Genomic DNA, 15,140 nt, shown 5'->3' with positions numbered 1-15,140 from the left:
AGATAAGAATACTAGTTAATATGACGAAAAAAACCTTGAAGAAAACACCGATGCACCGTACAAAACTTCGACTGGCATTTACTGTTTACAAGCAGGTGACGTCACGCCAGATTCAGCCAATCCCGTGCGTTTTCAATCACGTGGTCAAACATGAGAATTTAATTATTTTATTAATGATTTCTTATAATAATCATATATATTTCTGAATAATGCGTTGGCTAAATTGGTTTTGAAAAATGTTTACTGTAAAGCTAACAACATTTAAATCAATATTTTAACTATAATCAAATACCCTATTGTGTCTCCTTTCGCGTCGTGATTATTATGTTCAGACGTTACTACTAACGGATCAACAACAGCAGTAGTACTGCTTAACATGATTCATTTTATAGTTGTGGCTAGTGGTAATTTATGATTAGGTGTAACAAATAATCTAATCACCAACCTTGTGTATACGGGGCGGTAGAAACTACACGCACTATTGGGTCCACTAAACAAAAAAAAATTTTTTTTTAAAGGTTTTAAGAAAATGAAAACATAACGGAAACAAATATATTTTGAACCCTATGGAATAGGTTTATTTATTCATGGGAAAATATAAATCATATTGTGAATATATGTTTCTTTGGAGTTTTGTTTGAATTTAGAATCTTGTAGGCAAATATCCTCGTAACAAACTCTCTTAAGTACAAATATAGTTAATTTAATCAATAATTGTTGCAGACCTAAAAGTAAACATAGGCAGGCCCCTTAGCAAAGAAAATAAAAATGTGAACATTTTTAAGATGATGTGAAAGTGGATGAACAGTAAACCTAATATTAGGTTTAATTTTAGTTTTGTTGTGTTTTTGTCTCGTTTCAACTGTTGTGCTGGCTTGTTTCTGTTTTGGAAAACTATTGTGTTTGTTTCGTCTTTTCGTTTTGTTGTGTTTTTGTCTCGTTTCAACTGTTGTGCTGAATTTTTTTGGGGGTTCAATTCATCATTTGTTGGGTTTTTTCGTTATCTTAGTCCATTTTTCTTTGTTTTTCTTTGTTTGTTGACCATATTTCTGTTATGGAATATTATGTGGTGTATATATCCTGTTGACAACAGTAATGTTTGCTTAATTTGTGTTTTTTTGTCTTTTGGTTATTTGTAGTTTTCTTCTACATACAAACATGTGCTTAGCAATGGCGAATGTCCAAAAGCTTACATCAAGTCATGCTCTCCCATTGCACGAGATAAGCAAACCTAAGCCCGATGTGGCCTGACGGCTCCGCCGGGAGGAATGCGCGGGTGTTTACGCCCCGGCCCGCACCTGGCGGCTGTCAGGCGACGCGACGACTACATCGCGGTCCCAGGGGTAGTCACTGGGCCCGGCCACAAAGGGCGCAGCTCGGCTTGAAAAGGGGCGAGAGCCGGGAGACGCCATGCTCGCCTCTCCGTGCGTAACGTGGGGCGAGGCAGTTCCCGTTATGTGGCGCGAATATCCCTCCCCCTCCCCTCTGTCCGGGACAACCCCATCCCTCGGCCCCGTTATGTCTCCTGGGTGGCCCAGCCTCCTGCCCCTGGAGCCTGCTGGAGCCTGCTGGAGCCTGCTGCCACTGGCGACACGTTCAGTGCTTGCCTAGAAGCAGTCAACATACACCTGTCATTGCTTAGAAACACACACCTTGGCATTGTACTTGCCTAGAAGCAGGGGCGCAACAATACACCTTTTTATAAAGAATCATCATTCCCCCCTATTGAAACGGGGGGTGGGGGGGTCCTCCCCCGGGAAAATTTGTATTTCAAGGTGGAAAATGGTGCTATTTAAGCAGTTTTATTATCTAAAAATTGATTACACAGCGCACTTTCTTTGCCCCCGTTTGCCCCCACTTCAAGGTTTCAGAAGGGGGGGGGGGGGCAAAATACCCTTGCCCCCCCCTGTTGTTGCGCCCCTGCCTAGAAGCACACAACATACACCTGTCAATGTTTAGAAACACACACCTTGGCATTGTACTTGCCTAGAAGCACTCAACATACACCTGTCATTGCTTAGAAACACATATCTTATAACTTTCATGCTTGCATTGCGTTCTTGCGTCTTGCGTAGTTTTTACAAACGGGTATTTGAAAACGTCGTTGTTGAACTCTTTGTATTTCATTCCTTGCGTGTATTAACAAACCCGGTCTAAGGCCGGCTCTATCAAGTCACCTCTATACGGCGAGGCAGTTAGCTGTCTGCATCCAGCCCAGCGCTCACGCCTTGAGCGATCTCATGGACATTCTCACAGCAGGTGAGCTGCGCAGTGATCACGCTGAGCAGGTGCTCAAGCCTGTGCTTGAAGGTCGCTAGGTTGTCAGACTGCCTCGTCGCCTGACGACACAGCTCCGGTGCTAGCCCGGACAGCTGGCAGAGGTTGGACAGTCCTCCACCGGACCACGGGTTCACTGGGTTCCAGCGTGATGTAGGCGCCAGCAGTGCTCAGGACACAGCCAACTGTCTGGTCAGCTGAGTGAGGTACAGGGTTGAGGCGGTGACTATGCTGGGTTGGTGGCCCCAGCCGCTGGTCATTGCCGAAGCCCTAACACCCTCCCGATCAACAAAAGGGTGCGATCCCTAAGAGTTATGTTCTTTTAAAAAGCTCTGTAGTGTATTAAAAAGGATCTGGAATATTACTCCCACCCTACCCTATTAGTAGAGACCGGAAAAATTCGCGAGTTAATTTCGCGATAGGCTAAAATATAAATCGTTATACCTCAGTGCTGCCTCTGCTATTGGCTCACAACTCACCTGGATGACTCTGGACCAATGAGAAACACCCAACCAAAGCTTTATCGAATCACAGGCTGCTTCGCTGGAACGTCTCACAAGACAGCAGCCAATGGGTGGGTGACATTTGACCGAGTGTACGTAGAACTATGGAGTTCATCCTACAGGTCATTGAACCCGCGAAATTTTTCCGGTCCCTACTTATTAGGGCGCACATGTGGGATGGGAACGTGAGGATGCCGGCCGCAAGTTCGGAATAATCTGCCTTGTCGCCTGGTGCAGTTGGTTCCAGAGCTGCTGCTCGTAGTTGCCAGAGGTCCTGATAAGCTGTTGGATGACTGGGGATTGCCAGCGCAGAGTTGTCTGTGGATCGTGCCTCGTGGCTACGGTAGCTGCGCGGGTCATTTAAACTGGCCGAGGGTATCCGCGGCTGCAGTGCATTACAAGTAGAGACCGGAAAATATCGCGGGTTCAATGACCTTCAGGATAGACTCCAATATCCACTACACACTCGGGCAAATGCCAACTGTTCATTGGCTGCTGACTTGTGAGTCGTCTCGATTGTGTGGGCCTGTGATTCGACGCTCCTATGAGTGATGGGTCTCTAATTGACCCTCAGCCCTCCAGATTAACAGTGAACCAATGGCAGAAGCAGCGCTAAGTTATAATTATTTGAATTTTAGCATAACACGAAATGAATCCGCGAATTTTTCAGGTCTCTAATTACAAGTAAAAACCAGTGTGTGCATATTTCGTCTCTGAGTGAGTTTCAACCATTTCAACTGCGGATGGTACAGGATTAGATCGTCTCGTGATATCAGGTTGAAAATAAATCTTCCGCAGAAGTCTTGGAGCTTCTGATGCCTCTTCGCCTGTTTAACTGTCGTATCGGGGAAAAAAAACATAGCTAGGGACCGGAAAAATTCGCGGATTCAATTACCTCTAGGATAGCCTCCATTATCCTCTGCACATCTTAGGTAAACACGCGTGTTCATTGGGTATTAAATTGTGAGGCGTCTCCACTGGGTAGCTTGTGATTTGATGCTTCTTTGGTCGATAGTATCTCTCATTGGCCCAGAGAGCTCCAGTTAAACTGCGAGCCAATAGCAGAACCAGCAGAATAGTACACTTGTTTGAATTTCAGCCTATCACGAAATGAATCCGCGAATTTTTCCGGTCTCTAAACATAGCAGTAGTCAAAGTGAGGCATGATTAATGCCTGAACATGGATGGTTCTAATTCTGGGAGAGAGGAAATATGTTAAGCGTCGTAAGCAGTGCGTGGACCGTGATTTCCCTGCGTGAGTCGCGATGTGCGGAGTTGAGGAATCCTCATTGGCCCACTGTCATCCGGATGAACAGTGAGGCAATAGGAAAATAAAATATGTATTTGAATTCTAGCCTATCGTTTAATTAATCGGTAGAGACCTGTAAAATTCGCGGATTCATTTCGCGATAGGATAGAGTCCAAATACTTTGACATTATTTTTAGAGTCCCGGAAATTTCGTGGATTCTTCTGGCCTCAGGATAGAATTCAAAGTTATAGGTGTGCTCGACCCATGTTTACTTTCCCATTGGTTGATTTCTTAGCGAGAACATTTTTATCCTTGTTATTTGGCACTGCCTTATTCGCTTACTTCTCTCCTAGCTGGACATCGTTGACTCACGGTCGTAGAGGGGCGTGTCCAGATAACTGCGGTCAAATCATGAACACAGTGCGACAGTGTGGAGGTTTGCATTCTAGCTTGCGACTAAATGAATGTGCGAAAATTCCGTGGCTCTAATTATTTTTCTTTAGTGATTGGGCCACAGTTTATCTGAAGGACTCTGGGCCAATGAAAAATCTATAACAGAAGAATTAGCGAATCACGACCATTCCAGTCAACAGGTGTTACGAGTCGGTAACCAATCAGCAGATGTAATTTGCACGAGTGCATAGAGGATCATGGAGTCTATCCTTTAGGGATTTGAAATCGCGAATTTTACAGGTCTCTATTAATCGGCGATTTTTTTTATCTCTAATCATAACTCATCCGAATTGCGGCATCTAGCCATTCTAAATGGCACAGCAAGGTAAGCATGAAAATTAATTTTATATTATTTTACATTAGCTCATATTATTTCTGGATGGATCTCAGGTTCAAATATGAAAAAAAATGAAAACGCTAATTAAAATTTTAATTTGAAATCCTTTTGTTTTGTAACTTTTCTATGTTTTAATAAGTAATAACAATTTGTTGTAAAACCTGTTTAAAACGATGACACAGAATTTGCTTTACGGAGTTCATAATACATCAAGCAGACCTTTAATTATTACTATAACTAAAACAGTAAACAAACTAGGGACAGTCAAATCTGCCTAGTAAATATCAGAATTATATTTTGGAAAAAAATATATTTTAACTAAACAGGATTAAAGTTGGTAGCATGTCAATAATATTCATTTACTTCGTAAATAGGGGCTGATACATTGGAATGAATATATTTTTACTATTTAGTTCTTGGAATGCATTCAAAATTTGCCCAGTGTTAACGTTGAAATATCTACGCACGGTATTGCCTAATACTTGTCGTATTTTGAAAAGCATGTATTGCAGTTGTCTGTCTCCATTTTCTGTAGAGTTATCTTCCTATATCAACAGGTCTGACACGAAAGAGGATTTCTCATAATACGTTTTTGAGCATTCCGGAGGTATATTCAGTATTTTTTTTTTATCAGTCTGCTGTTACCTACAGGTGCGCATGTTAAATCAATAAATAAGGGGTTTCATACAAAATTTATTTACACTGCCGTGCTTGTAACATTGGGTAGCCCCTCCCATAGAAGTCTTCCCGGGGCCGCCATTCATACCCAGGGGGAAAAAAAAAACAATCGCGGAAGCGACGCAACCGCCAGCAGGGAAGGGAGGCGCCGGCGAGGAAGATGGCGGCGTGGCCGGCACTGCGCATGCGCGGAGGGTGACTCAGCGTCGGCCCCGCCCCTCCGCCGACGCAACGTGGACCCCCTATCCCCCCTTATCCATGCTTCACTGCGTGTCACGGGAGCGGCGTACGGATCTCACGCAACAGAGACTCTACCACGGCACGCAGCGCCGCAACGGACCCGTGCGGACTAGTTCGGCAGAGCTGAGCTCTTGCGTGCGACCGATAGAAGCTGCTGTGATAGCCATGTTTGTTTAAAAAACAAATTCAAGTACAAAAATATCTGTTGTTCGATTATTACTTTTTGACGTGACAACGTCTAATAAATCGATGAACGCCGGCTGCACGCACGGAAAAATTGTCCCGTTACGCACACTGCCCCGTTACGCTGTGTACCATAACGCTCATTGTACGCTTGCGCCGCATCTATCTCTCTTCCACTCGATTGGAACAACCATCGATTTGACTTTTTTCGAGGCACATTAAACTTGAAACACTCCCATTCGTTTCCTACTTTTCCTATCATCGTCCAATCCTTAGCAGAATAACACAGATTGGAAGAAGTTAAATACCAAACATGTATAAAAGTTATAGTTAAAATAATCTCTTCGTTAAAGTAATAAAAAATTTGAATTGATGAGTGAAAATAAAAGTAAATTTATCAATTAAATTATACATTTCATTTCACTCCTTCTTTGTATCCATACAAAATAATGATAATTCAATAAAAATGATTCAATTTTATTCATATAAGTATGCAATCGTTTTATCAATGTTTTGTTATGACGTTGTCACGTTAAACTATCGTCCGTAAACCGACTTTACAGACAACCAATTTTTAGTTATTTTTATATTGTTTGTAAATTCTGTCCGTGCTATGATCTGGAAGCTTAATATACCTATACCTATATATTTTTGATTAAATTAATATTTTGTAACCGTTGCAAATACCGTTACGGCCTCCATCTTGGATTCTATAAATGTTGCATGTTTCGTTACGCCCGTCATCTTGGTTGAGTATGATGTCATCGTTACACTTTTCGTTATGCCCACCATTTTAGATTCTAGAGCGTTGCACTTTTCGTTACGGCCGCCACCTTGAAAAACAGTAATTTGTATGCTAGAAATTCAGAAAAAATTTCGAAAATTATAAAAAAAATGTTAATATTAAATATAATTCAACACAATTTAAAAATGCACTTAGGCCTTGAAGTCATCGGTTCGATCAATGGACGAGGCAAAAAATCTTAATTTTATGTAAAAATAATAATTTAAATAAATCTCATTCAGAATTCTTAAAGAGGCTTTATTTCCTAGCCAACCAACATCCTATAACTCGCTATGTCCGCCATCTTGTAAATTTGTATTTTTTGCCCCACAAATTTAAAAAAAAATATATTAAATTCATTAAAAAAATTACACATTAATTTAAATATTGAATCGATACTTGGTTCGATCTATGGACGAAGCTAAACATGTAATTTAATGTAAAAATACCACAAAAGTGCCAGGTTAGAGACATAAAACACCACAAGTTCTTTTACAAACGTAATATTTATTATTTAATTTATATTCTACTACAGGAACACTTGCGAAATGGGTTGTCGTTTGTTGCGTTTCCGTGCGATAGTGACGTGTCTCCGTTCACGTGCAACTGCAGGACGGGCCTAACTGCGCAGCAGCGGTCCGCTTGGGTACCCCATTTGACCATAGGCGAGAGTAGGGGTGGCTGAGCCACAACCTTTGGAAATATTACTGCCCGTAGATCACTGCTGGGTTTAATTCACGTTTAGTTGAGAACAATGAACGAAATGTAATTCCCAACATTGCTTTTGTAAAAAAACACTTTTTCCTCCACACACGCACTACTTTTTATCTTTAATCATTAACAAACGAAGTCTGTGAACCAAAATGTGAGTTTTTGCTCAGATCGCTTTGATCCATCTTGTCTATCTATTCTCCATTCCTCTTAATGACGAAGCCATGAATCATGAATTTCAATTTTTTTCTCGTTTTAGTTTTAGTTCGTTGGTATTTTGATTCGTTTATTTTTCATTTCTTGGACAGGCTGATGGCTGCTGTGTTCTGCGCATACGCGAGTGTAAAATGTATGTCGACAAAGGAATGCCGTAGTGTGTTTATAGCTGACTACATCTTTAAATACTGTTTTTCAATCGTTACTTTAATTAGAGTAAATATTATATATAAATAAACCCGAGGTTGGCCGAAGATGAATTGTTCGGGCGTGTTCGGGCAGGGACAGAACTTGATGGACATCTCAGGCTTCCCGGCTGTTTGCGAGTGACTTCCCCGGCCGGCGGTTGTTTGCACTGCGCATGCGCAGCAGGAACAACAATGGCGCGTGACGGGCGCCCCGCAGCAGCCCTCGGTCAACAGCTCCTCGCCGCATTGAGTCACCGGGCGCCATCTTGTCGCCTGTGGGGAGCCTTCGTTTCACAGACGAGACAGCCACACCCGAACTTCATGCTCGCTTTCCCCCCCGTTCTATCTCATTGTATAAACCGGCGTGGCATTAAATATTGCGGTCGATTAGGATAGGTTAGCTACATTATAAATACTTTAAAACATTGTGGATGGTTGGTTATATTAGGTAAGTATAGCTACATTAAAAATACTGTAAAATCATTTTATGGTTGCTTAGCAAATAACTTTTTAATATGTACGCGTAGCTATCCAGGGCTAGGAAACCGTTTACATGATTTCACAGTATCTTTAATGTAGCTATCCTAACCGAATCAACCGTCCACAATGTTTTAAAGTATTTATAATGTAGTTAACCTAACCTAATTGACCATTAGTTATCATGAGTTACAATGAACAAAAAAAAACCGAAGATGCACGATCGGGCGTTTGGCTCTCTCGTCTGTGAAAAGAAGGCTTCCCTTCGCCTGTGCGTCTCTCTCTCTCTCTCTCTCTCTCTGTCTCCCTCTCTCTCAGCGGCGGCCCGCGATCCAACGGCGCCAGCACAAGTCATCAACACCGTGTTGAATGGGAGTTTCCTTCATAACATGACATCTTTCCCTGATTCCGTCTTTATTTTTGACGTGATAACGTCTTATACTTCGTTGAACGGCGGCTGCACGCACGAAAAAGCATGACTCATTGTCATAGACAATGTAAGTTACAGTAACTGACAACATTATGTATTGCGAAGTTTCGAAACCTTTTTTGAGAATTCACTTAATAATCTACTTCGCATCACTGTGTATCGTTCCGCGAAATATCGCACTTGGCGGATCATGTTCGTGCGAATACATTGAGAAAGTGAATTTTCGAAAGTAAAATAAATGTCTATTATAATGACTAATGACTATTAATTCTATTGTATGAAATTATGAGAAATAGAAACAACGGATTCCGGCTGCTAACAGTCCACTTAATGACGCGGATTGCGTGACTCCCCCGGCCCGGTGGCAACTGGACCGAGAGGCTGCAGGCAGTGACACACGTGCAGACATGCGCAGTGGTTGTCTCCAGTGTTGCCAGCTAGGCAGGGTTGCGCAGCTCCTGTTGGCGTTGGCAGGCAACCCGCACCACGCCGGCGAGAAGCGGGCTGCGTTCAGCGCCTGTGCATCACACCCACCACAACAACGCAAACACCACTGTCGTTTATAAATTACGGAAGTTATAATTGAAACTGTAAAACAATTTAAATCAAATTTATTCCCTTGGCTCTTTTTTTTTAATTCACTTTTATCATGAAAACTTATGAAATTTACAATAGGGCGATGCTTGCGTTGTGATTTTGAGAGTTGCAAATTTTATAAACGAGTGTTTGTAAACGTCATTACTGAACTGTATGCGTCTTGCGTTTCTTGCATTATTGCATTTCTTGCCTGATGAGCCAGCCGCATCGAAAAGGGCTCGTTATGTTCATTTTACGTTTACTTTACGTCTGAGCTCGTACACAGCAGTTAACTAAGTTCGTATTGAAGTTAAGAATGCCATGCTAGTGAGTGTCATAGTTATGGAAAACTACCAAACATATTTGATTCCTGTAAAATAACTAAAAATGAATTGAAAATTTAGACGATGAATGTATTAAAACATTTTTGACATGAATTTAGATTAATATTTTGATAACACATCTTTCTACCTGCTTTATTTTCATACGATCTCATTATATTTGCATATTAACCAAATTCTTTGATTATTTAGAAGCCACAGTTTTTTTTAGTTCTTTTGAGGATTCTGAAAACTTTATGTTATGTAACATAAAAATATTCATGTTCACAAAGAAATCAATTTTAACCTTCAATAAAAATTGCCTCAAGTACCAGAGGAGATAGCTTAAAATGAAAATAAATACAGAAACAAAAGAAACACAATAGTTTCTCCGGTCTGGTCGGCCGTCGCTATGTTATCTTTGTATGTTGCCACATTGTGTTAACTTTAACCTCACGTCACAAATGTTAAAGGAAAACATCGCTCTGCGACCCGCACCTGAACATCTTGATAAAGAAAAGTTAACAGTGTTATGTTTTCATTTTTATTTCTTATTTTTGTATTCATTAATTTTTTTCCCGTGACAAAACAATGCAAAACTGCAATGGTGTATGTGCAAAAAAATTGCATTAAAAATAAATATTTGAATCTCCCTTTCTTTTTTAAAACAAAGGTATGCACCCCCGGGAAAAAATAAGTCGTACGTGCTCGAGACTTCATTTCTAAACCCTGAAAGAACTAGCAGAATTATAACTGACGGATGGAAAATGAAAAAAATGGAAATTTATAGTATAGTGGTAAAAAAGGGGGGTGTGTTTGTCTGTAAAGTCGGTTTACGGACGATAATTTTACGTGATAACGTAATATCAATTTTTTTTTAATTGCTGCTTTTAAAAAGCCCGCCTTAAACGGTTCGATATTATAGAATATTTTCTCGCACGGTGGTTGGCCGGTTCTTGCACGCTCGGCTCAGGCGGAACGTGACAAGGAGTCATGCTTTTACGTGCGTGCAGCCGGCGTTCACCGATTTGTAAGAAGACATCCATCACGTCAAAAAACTTGTTCGAAACTAAATACTTTGAAGGAACCATCTGACAGAACTGCTCCAGTGGCAACTAAGATGGCGGCCACAGCTTGTCTGAGTGACGGCCTGGCCGGACCCTGAGGCGCGGCGCAAGACCCCACGCCTCCTGCGCGCCTTCAAGGTCACGTGGCAGGCAGCTGCCCAGGGAAAGCGGGCGATTGTGCAGCGGGAAACCTTCAGAGGCGGAATATCTTTGTAATTAACACCCGGGGGTTTGTTTTTCGCCCTCCTGCGCCAGGGACAAACAGCCGCGAGCCAGAACAACACGAGCAAGCGTGGCTTCCCCCACCACCTCCCAGGCCGGCCGCCTACAGTGCGTCCCAGCTACTGCGAGCCAGAACAACACGAGCAAGCGTGGCTTCCCCCACCACCTCCCAGGCCGGCCGCCTACAGTGCGTCCCAGCTAATGCGAGCCAGAACAACACGAGCAAGCGTGGCTTCCCCCACCACCTCCCAGGCCGGCCGCCTACAGTGCGTCCCAGCTACTGCGAGCCAGAACAACACGAGCAAGCGTGGCTTCCCCCACCACCTCCCAGGCCGGCCGCCTACAGTGCGTCCCAGCTACTGCGAGCCAGAACAACACGAGCAAGCGTGGCTTCCCCCACCACCTCCCAGGCCGGCCGCCTACAGTGCGTCCCAGCTACTGCGAGCCAGAACAACACGAGCAAGCGTGGCTTCCCCCACCACCTCCCAGGCCGGCCGCCTACAGTGCGTCCCAGCTACTGCGAGCCAGAACAACACGAGCAGGCGTGGCTTCCCCCACCACCTCCCAGGCCGGCCGCCTACAGTGCGTCCCAGCTACTGCGAGCCAGAACAACACGAGCAAGCGTGGCTTCCCCCACCACCTCCCAGGCCGGCCGCCTACAGTGCGTCCCAGCTACTGCGAGCCAGAACAACACGAGCAGGCGTGGCTGCCCCCACCACCTTCCAGGCCGGCCGCCTACAGTGCGTCCCAGCTACTGCGAGCCAGAACAACACGAGCAAGCGTGGCTTCCCCCACCACCTCCCAGGCCGGCCGCCTACAGTGCGTCCCAGCTACTGCGAGCCAGAACAACACGAGCAAGCGTGGCTTCCCCCACCACCTCCCAGGCCGGCCGCCTACAGTGCGTCCCAGCTACTGCGAGCCAGAACAACACGAGCAAGCGTGGCTTCCCCCACCACCTCCCAGGCCGGCCGCCTACAGTGCGTCCCAGCTACTGCGAGCCAGAACAACACGAGCAAGCGTGGCTTCCCCCACCACCTCCCAGGCCGGCCGCCTACAGTGCGTCCCAGCTACTGCGAGCCAGAACAACACGAGCAAGCGTGGCTTCCCCCACCACCTCCCAGGCCGGCCGCCTACAGTGCGTCCCAGCTACTGCGAGCCAGAACAACACGAGCAAGCGTGGCTTCCCCCACCACCTCCCAGGCCGGCCGCCTACAGTGCGTCCCAGCTACTGCGAGCCAGAACAACACGAGCAGGCGTGGCTTCCCCCACCACCTCCCAGGCCGGCCGCCTACAGTGCGTCCCAGCTACTGCGAGCCAGAACAACACGAGCAGGCGTGGCTGCCCCCACCACCTCCCAGGCCGGCCGCCTACAGTGCGTCCCAGCTACTGCGAGCCAGAACAACACGAGCAGGCGTGGCTGCCCCCACCACCTCCCAGGCCGGCCGCCTACAGTGCGTCCCAGCTACTGCGAGCCAGAACAACACGAGCAAGCGAGGCTGCCCCCACCACCTCCCAGGCCGGCCGCCTACAGTGCGTCCCAGCTACTGCGAGCCAGAACAACACGAGCAGGCGTGGCTTCCCCCACCACCTCCCAGGCCGGCCGCCTACAGTGCGTCCCAGCTACTGCGAGCCAGAACAACACGAGCAAGCGTGGCTTCCCCCACCACCTCCCAGGCCGGCCGCCTACAGTGCGTCCCAGCTACTGCGAGCCAGAACAACACGAGCAGGCGTGGCTGCCCCCACCACCTCCCAGGCCGGCCGCCTACAGTGCGTCCCAGCTACTGCGAGCCAGAACAACACGAGCAAGCGAGGCTTCCCCCACCACCTCCCAGGCCGGCCGCCTACAGTGCGTCCCAGCTACTGCGAGCCAGAACAACACGAGCAGGCGTGGCTGCCCCCACCACCTCCCAGGCCGGCCGCCTACAGTGCGTCCCAGCTACTGCGAGCCAGAACAACACGAGCAAGCGAGGCTTCCCCCACCACCTCCCAGGCCGGCCGCCTACAGTGCGTCCCAGCTACTGCGAGCCAGAACAACACGAGCAAGCGTGGCTTCCCCCACCACCTCCCAGGCCGGCCGCCTACAGTGCGTCCCAGCTACTGCGAGCCAGAACAACACGAGCAAGCGAGGCTGCCCCCACCACCTCCCAGGCCGGCCGCCTACAGTGCGTCCCAGCTACTGCGAGCCAGAACAACACGAGCAAGCGTGGCTTCCCCCACCACCTCTCAGGCCGGCCGCCTACAGTGCGTCCCAGCTACTGCGAGCCAGAACAACACGAGCAAGCGTGGCTTCCCCCACCACCTCCCAGGCCGGCCGCCTACAGTGCGTCCCAGCTAATGCGAGCCAGAACAACACGAGCAAGCGTGGCTTCCCCCACCACCTCCCAGGCCGGCCGCCTACAGTGCGTCCCAGCTACTGCGAGCCAGAACAACACGAGCAAGCGAGGCTGCCCCCACCACCTCCCAGGCCGGCCGCCTACAGTGCGTCCCAGCTACTGCGAGCCAGAACAACACGAGCAGGCGTGGCTTCCCCCACCACCTCCCAGGCCGGCCGCCTACAGTGCGTCCCAGCTACTGCGAGCCAGAACAACACGAGCAAGCGTGGCTTCCCCCACCACCTCCCAGGCCGGCCGCCTACAGTGCGTCCCAGCTACTGCGAGCCAGAACAACACGAGCAGGCGTGGCTTCCCCCACCACCTCCCAGGCCGGCCGCCTACAGTGCGTCCCAGCTACTGCGAGCCAGAACAACACGAGCAAGCGTGGCTTCCCCCACCACCTCCCAGGCCGGCCGCCTACAGTGCGTCCCAGCTACTGCGAGCCAGAACAACACGAGCAAGCGTGGCTTCCCCCACCACCTCCCAGGCCGGCCGCCTACAGTGCGTCCCAGCTACTGCGAGCCAGAACAACACGAGCAAGCGTGGCTTCCCCCACCACCTCCCAGGCCGGCCGCCTACAGTGCGTCCCAGCTACTGCGAGCCAGAACAACACGAGCAAGCGTGGCTTCCCCCACCACCTCCCAGGCCGGCCGCCTACAGTGCGTCCCAGCTACTGCGAGCTGCGGGGTCGTGGAGGTATCAGTGCATGGATAGAACCGCTGATCAAGTTTTTTGTCACTCTGGCTGGTAAAACAATTAATTTGTGTTGTAAAAACTTGTGCGAGTTTTTTTAAAAGTTACTTGAAAGGCTAAATAATCATCATTAAGTATTGTTAAACAAAATAAAGGAATTAGCGTTTGAATTTTCTTGGCTCCCATTGTTCGAAATTATAGTAAAATGGCAGACTTTTCAACGAAGTATGCAACTCCAATAAACGAAAAGTTCTTTATATATATTGTTACGAACGTGAGAGACCAGACCGCGACGCCAGGCTCGGAGCTGGCTGGCGGCCCCGCACGGCCTCTGACGTCACGTGCCGTCCACTGACGTGAGGCATGCCACTCGTGCCCTGGCCGGATTGCAAGGGTCGGAACTACCCCCGTCCCCCCACATTCCCCGCGCATCGTCCTGCCTCGGAGCTGTTTTCTGTCACTGAGCAGCCTTGGGGTTCCCGCGGGCCTGCCGCGCGGAGCGGCGAGAACGGGCGGCGCCTTTCTGGATGTTTCAAGCGTCGGGTCTGGCCCAGGATGACGCTACTCGTCACAGCGGCTCTCGTCGGTTCGAGAAGGGCGCCTGAAGGACTGAAGCTGTCGGCCTCCGCGTCAGTCCCACGACAGCTCGGCGAGAGTTCGGAGAGTGCCGCGAGCGAAGGGAAGTGCGGCATCGGCGAATTATTCATTCTTATAATTTTTTTTCTAATGTTAACGTATTATTTTATTATTATTTTGCGTATTTTTAAATATATTATTATTAACTATATATTTATAATATTATAATCATATTTACATAATAATATAATTATATTTATGGAATACATTACTATATATTATATACGTATTCACGTATGTAACTGCCGCGGACCCCGGCTCGCGGCAGGGGAGGCCCCGAGTGACGTGACTGCACCGGCGGGCTTCCTGCTGCACACGCGGACACTTGTCCCCGCCCACGCGGAGGCTCGTGCGCCAATGGCAGCGCGCCGCGGTGTTTCCTCACCGCCTGGGTTGGCGCCACACCAGCATGTCACATGTCACACGAGCTGTTCCGTGCCACGTCTGCGACGGGGGGTTTCCGGGAGACCTCCCCTGGAGATTATGTGAAGAGCTGATGCTTGAACACGCATTTTGAAAGCTATCTG

At 47.5% G+C, this 15,140-nt stretch overlaps 1 protein-coding gene across 1 annotated transcript in view; it reads left to right on the top strand.

Annotated features, from left to right (window-relative positions):
• Positions 1-14,582, top strand: part of LOC134534619 (uncharacterized) — a 31,816-nt gene extending 17,234 nt beyond the window's left edge. Inside the window, exons 5-6 of the mRNA XM_063373104.1 lie at positions 10,946-13,864; positions 14,446-14,582. Coding sequence (XP_063229174.1) covers positions 10,946-13,864; positions 14,446-14,582 — 3,056 coding nt within the window. The remainder of the gene's footprint in view (positions 1-10,945; positions 13,865-14,445) is intronic.
• The last annotated feature ends 558 nt before the right edge of the window (positions 14,583-15,140 follow it).

This window comes from Bacillus rossius, chromosome 7 (genome assembly GCF_032445375.1).
Source record: "Bacillus rossius redtenbacheri isolate Brsri chromosome 7, Brsri_v3, whole genome shotgun sequence".
Classification (NCBI taxonomy): domain Eukaryota; kingdom Metazoa; phylum Arthropoda; class Insecta; order Phasmatodea; family Bacillidae; genus Bacillus; species Bacillus rossius.
The sequence above is the reverse complement of the archived record's forward strand: the minus strand, read 5'-3'. Positions and strand labels throughout refer to the sequence as shown.